The sequence below is a fragment of the Alosa pseudoharengus genome, unplaced genomic scaffold (assembly GCF_046254945.1).
Source record: "Alosa pseudoharengus isolate Yale_2024_CS ecotype anadromous, Long Island Sound unplaced genomic scaffold, YU_APseudo_1.1 YU_APseudo_1.1_scf_22, whole genome shotgun sequence".
Lineage (NCBI taxonomy): Eukaryota > Metazoa > Chordata > Actinopteri > Clupeiformes > Clupeidae > Alosa > Alosa pseudoharengus.
The window spans coordinates 4,909,476-4,914,475 of NW_027468680.1; the positions used below are offsets into that span (position 1 = coordinate 4,909,476).

Here is a 5,000-nt window from a genome sequence, read left to right on the forward strand (position 1 = left end):
GACAGATGAGCTTTATCTTTTTTTTTTTTTTGTGCCTTACCTTGACAGTTGAAACCATTTTCCCACACACATTTTTAAGATAGAATGTTTTTTTGTAGTTGTATCTGCTTATCACTGCAATCATTACTCCCTTCTTATCCTTTGGGAAGTTGTCATTATGGATGGATTTTTTTATGGCTTGGCACACAGCAGTACCATTTAAATGACACTAGAGGGTGCTTTAGCCAATATTGTGTGAATCTCACATACTTGCCATCACCAAAGAAGAAGCTGGTGCAGACTACTCTGACATAGGTGGATTTGAGCTAATTTTAACATTTTACATTTATCTGTCAGGGCAGAGCTACTTGAAAACTGAACATACAATCTTGTGGAAGTTCAGATCAATGTATGAAGATCTGGCAATCAATCTAACTGCACGTAGTTTGGCCCGAACACAATTGCTGTCCTCTGGCGTGATCAATAGGGGATTGCATTGGACAGCGGAAGTGGCCGAGAGCTGTGTGGTGATTTGGGGTTGTGCTCTTTGTGCTGTCCGTAGGTGCACCTGCGCTCAGCGGAGAGGCTGCGGGACCTGTGCTGCGCCAACAGGGGCACCTTCATCAAGGTGGGGCAGCACCTGGGCGCCCTGGACTACCTGCTGCCCCAGGAGTACACCAGCACGCTGAAGGTGCTGCACAGCCGAGCCCCCCAGAGCACCATGGACGAGATCCAGCAGGTCATCCGCGAAGACCTGGGGAAAGAGGTCAGTCAGTGTGTGTGTGTGTGTGTGTGTGTGTGTGTGTGTGTGTGTGTGTGTGTGTGTGTGTGTGTGTGTGTGTGTGTGTGTGTGTGTGTGTGTGTGTGTGTGTGTGTGTGTGTGTGTGTGCGTGTGTGTGTGTGTGAAGGTGTGTGTGTGTGTGTACTGTATGTTCACAAATACAGTGAAAAGTCATGAGGTCACCACGGTGGCTTTAGCAGCAGCAGGTCAGTGTGTGTGTGTGTGTGTGTGTGTGTGTGTGCGTGTTTGTTTGTGCGTGTGTGTGTGTGCACGCACGTGTGTGAGTGCATGTGTGAGCGTGTGAATATGTGTGTGTGTTTGTTCACGGATACACAGAAAAGTCATGAAGCCATGGTGGCTTCAACAGGAGCTGCAGCCATTGAGCACACAGCACGTTCAACATCAGAAGATATAAAGCTCAACTGCAACACCAAAATAGTCTATGAAGGTATTCAATAAAAGGTATCCATCCTTTAAAAACACCCAGAGGTACAGTAGCTGTGTGTTTACATACCTGTGTAGATGTCATTATGTTAGAGGGCAAAGATAAGGTGGCAATGGGCGAATTGCTATGATATTCAACAATTTATGTTCTGAGAGAGAGAAGTGTACAGCCGCTGTCGTCTTCGTCCCATATCTCCTCTGTTCCTCTCTCAAGAGTGGAATGTCTGTGGCATCGCCGACCCGTCTAATGTGTTTCAGAGGAGCCTGGAATAACAATCGACCGTGGATTGAAAAAGACATCTTACGGGCTGTTCCTTTCATGCCCTGCTGCCTCCCATCATTGCTCTGTACTCACTTTTGCCCTCCAGAGAGGCAGGACCTTCACTTGTACCCACCCAGCTCACAAACAGAGGGGGAGAGGAGGTCGGGGGGCAGAAGGAACTTTTTATTGGGTGGGGGCTGGGGCGCAATAATTAGTTGGTGGTGCACATTTTCCCCGCCCTGTCATGACTGATGTGTGTGGGGTGGGGGTGTTGTTGCCGGGAGTGCCTTGTCAGGGGGCTGTGTGCACGCTGAGATTTGGTGGCTCTGATCTCAACTCTATGGCTTTGGATAGTCACATGGAGATCCATAGTAAGGTGTTGTGGAACAGTCTCACCGCCCAGGTTCGGCTCCCTAACCCAACGCCACAGGTCCCGGTCCCATTGGATAAAAACTCAGGTTTCTTGTACTCCTGCTCTACTCAAGGTTACATAAGGTAATACTTTCCCCTCACTTGAGTCTGTACTCCTGCTCTACTCAAGGTTACATAAGGTAATACTTTCCCCTCACTTGAGTCTGTACTCCTGCTCTACTCAAGGTTACATAAGGTAATACTTTCCCCTCACTTGACTCTGTACAGTACCTCCCATAGGCTGCAGTATATAACTGCACACCCGAAGCCACCACTCCAAGCACATCCGACTGGTTTCACGAGCACAAAGAACAGCTGGATGTTTTCTGGCCTCTTTGTATCAATTTCAAACACGCTGTAGTAAAAGATTACTCACCCGCAGGCTGCAGGAATGCCTCATTTTTGCCCACTGTTTGTTGCCAAGGTCACGCGTAGTGCGGTAACAGGCCCAGAGTTTGACCTTGACTGCTGAAATAACAGAGACTCCAGCAGCAGCAGCAACCTTTCATCAGGAGCTGAAGCCAGTAGCCAATAAGGCGCAGGCCCACCCCTTGGTGACCTTGACAACGCGCCGGCCTCATGGGCACCTCTGCAGTTTTATTATTGTGATTATTAGGGCTAATGGAGCTCACAATGGTCACTCTCTCTTTTTCTCTCTCTCTCTCTCTCTCTCTCTATGTCTTTATCTCTTTCTCGCTATCTCTTTCTCTCTCTCACACACACACACAAACACACTCACGCACCCTCTTATGCTCTCTGACATGCACACAGGCAGACACAACATACACGCACACATGGGCACACACATATTATCATCTCCCAGACATACTGTACAGTACATACACAAAAACCCAGGTAGACACACACCCACACACACACTCACACACACATACACATACACGCAGGTGGACACACACACACACTCACACTCACACATGCATACACATACACACAGGTAGACACACACACACACACACACACACACACACACACACACACACATACTGTAGATGGGTAGGGAAATGGCAGTGGAGGCAGCAGCATTACGTAATCCGAGCCCGGTTGTGACTGGTTTGAGAGTCTGCGATGTTTATTTATTTGTTTTTGCGGAGCGGCGGCAGCGCAGTGGAGGAGAGGATGAGGCGGAGAGACATTTTGAGGCGCTGATCCCCGGCTCGCTGCGATCGGAGCGAGAGATGGACCCGCCACGGCTCGTTGGGCTCGCTGTGGAGGGAGAATAATCCGTCTGGCGGCGTGTCACAATAAGAGTCCTGTCCCTCCCAACCCCACCCCACCCCACCCCACGTCTGACCGCGATGCTCTTCCTTTGTCTCCCTCGCTCTCTTCATGTCTCTATCTGTCTGCCTTTCTTTCTCCTCTCTCTCTCTTTCTCACTCTCTCTCCTCTCTCTCTCTCTCGCTCTCTGGTTCTCTCATCTCTTAAGTTCTTTCGTTTAAAATTATTCCGCGGTGTTCGCACAGACAGACATAATTAACCATATTGTGCACGACTTACACAGACGTGGGCACTCAGTCACACACACACACACACACACACACACACATACACACACACACACACACATACACATACACATACACACACACACACACTCAGAAAGAAAGAGAGAGAGATGGGAAAGAGAAGTGATGTGGAGGAGCCTGATGTTGGCTGTTCCTGGCCCCTCTTCTGCAGTGTGTGTGTGTGTGTGTGTGTCTGTGTGTTTCCTCTCCCTGTGTCCAGTCTGAGGTGTTCATCTGCAGCCAATATTGTTGCAATCTCCAAACACACGTGAGAACTCCACCGCTGGGGTTCTAGGTGAGCATTTCTGACTTCTCGGAGGTAATCTACAGTACAGCATCCCCAACTTGTGTTCGTATTTATTTATGAGGCTTGGCAGGGCCGCACAGAGACCAAAGAGCTTCTCTATGGCTCTGGCTCCATTTAGATAAGGAATTATTGATATCGCAGAGGTGCAGGGCAAAATAAAGACTCCAGCCATCGCTGATGCTTTAGCCCAGCTTTCCTTGCTCACACATTGCCCGCTATCTTTCGCTCTCCCTGGGCTGCTTCCTCCTGAAGACTGTGTGTAGTACACATCGCCTTAATGAGCCTGGCCACAGACGTTGCACTACACGGAGGGGGGAAGTTATTCAGTTCGGCCCGAAAACAAAGATAAATGTTGACGTTAAATGTAGCTGAATGGAAGATGACGAATGAACCGCTAGACATCAAAAGTGGTCTTCTGTGGACATTCATTAAACTAATGCAGAGCCTGGAATTCGAGATGTAGTCCCCTGGCTCTATATAGCTGTAGTTTCATGTCTTTGTTAGTTGTCAAATCATTTCGTTAGCCATGTGTCGTCAACTGAATGTGTATGTGCGTGTTTTTTTTTTTTTTTTTTAAATATGCGTTTGAATGAACTTGTACGGCTGAATTCACCTAATTAGATCCTAGAGCAAGCTGTCAGTCTCCGTCATCCCCTTTGCTTTCTCCCCCAGTCCTTTCATGATGGCAAAGTTATGCCTCATAAACGTGTAAGCCTCACTGGTCCTTTTGAGTGTATTTTTAGCACGTCTGCACTGGCTGGCAGATAGACTACCAGCTCCGTTCCTCTCCTCTCAGCGCTGATCTTGCTTTCCTTTCTCACGCTTTGGAAAGCAGTGAGGTTTTGTGCGCGTGATTATAGATTTCACTCTGAACATTGAGTTTCTGAAGAGATTAGCGCCGCCTGAGCGACAGTGTGGAACATGCGTGTGATTGTTCCGCAAACGTTCCTCAAACAGCTTTTTCCAGATGTTCCGTGTGCTTTCAAACGGGGCCTCCAGCTTTATGTACAGTACGCCAGCCTTCCCAGAATGCCTTCAAAGCCCAGCAGTAATGTTGCCGTTGTCACGGTTGAGATTGCAAGTTTACGTTCAACTCTGGGAAGTTTATTCAGTGATTTTGTAAAAAAATAAATAGGTGATTTTGGCCCTAAACGTTTTGAAAAATGTGATGATTTTGATTTGTGAATGTTTTGTTGTGCTGCTCCAATTAACGTTATATCAATCCAAATGACTGTATATCCTGCGGCATCCCATATAACACTTCATCTGCACCCGCTGCCTGTGGCTGTCGTG

General features: G+C 48.0%; 1 protein-coding gene across 1 annotated transcript in view; it reads left to right on the top strand.

The window, feature by feature from the left end:
• The window catches only part of adck1 (aarF domain containing kinase 1), a 147,617-nt gene that overhangs the window by 41,360 nt on the left and 101,257 nt on the right, over positions 1–5,000 (top strand). Inside the window, exon 4 of the mRNA XM_076300307.1 lies at positions 542–745. Within this exon, the coding sequence (XP_076156422.1) occupies positions 542–745 (204 nt within the window). The remainder of the gene's footprint in view (positions 1–541; positions 746–5,000) is intronic.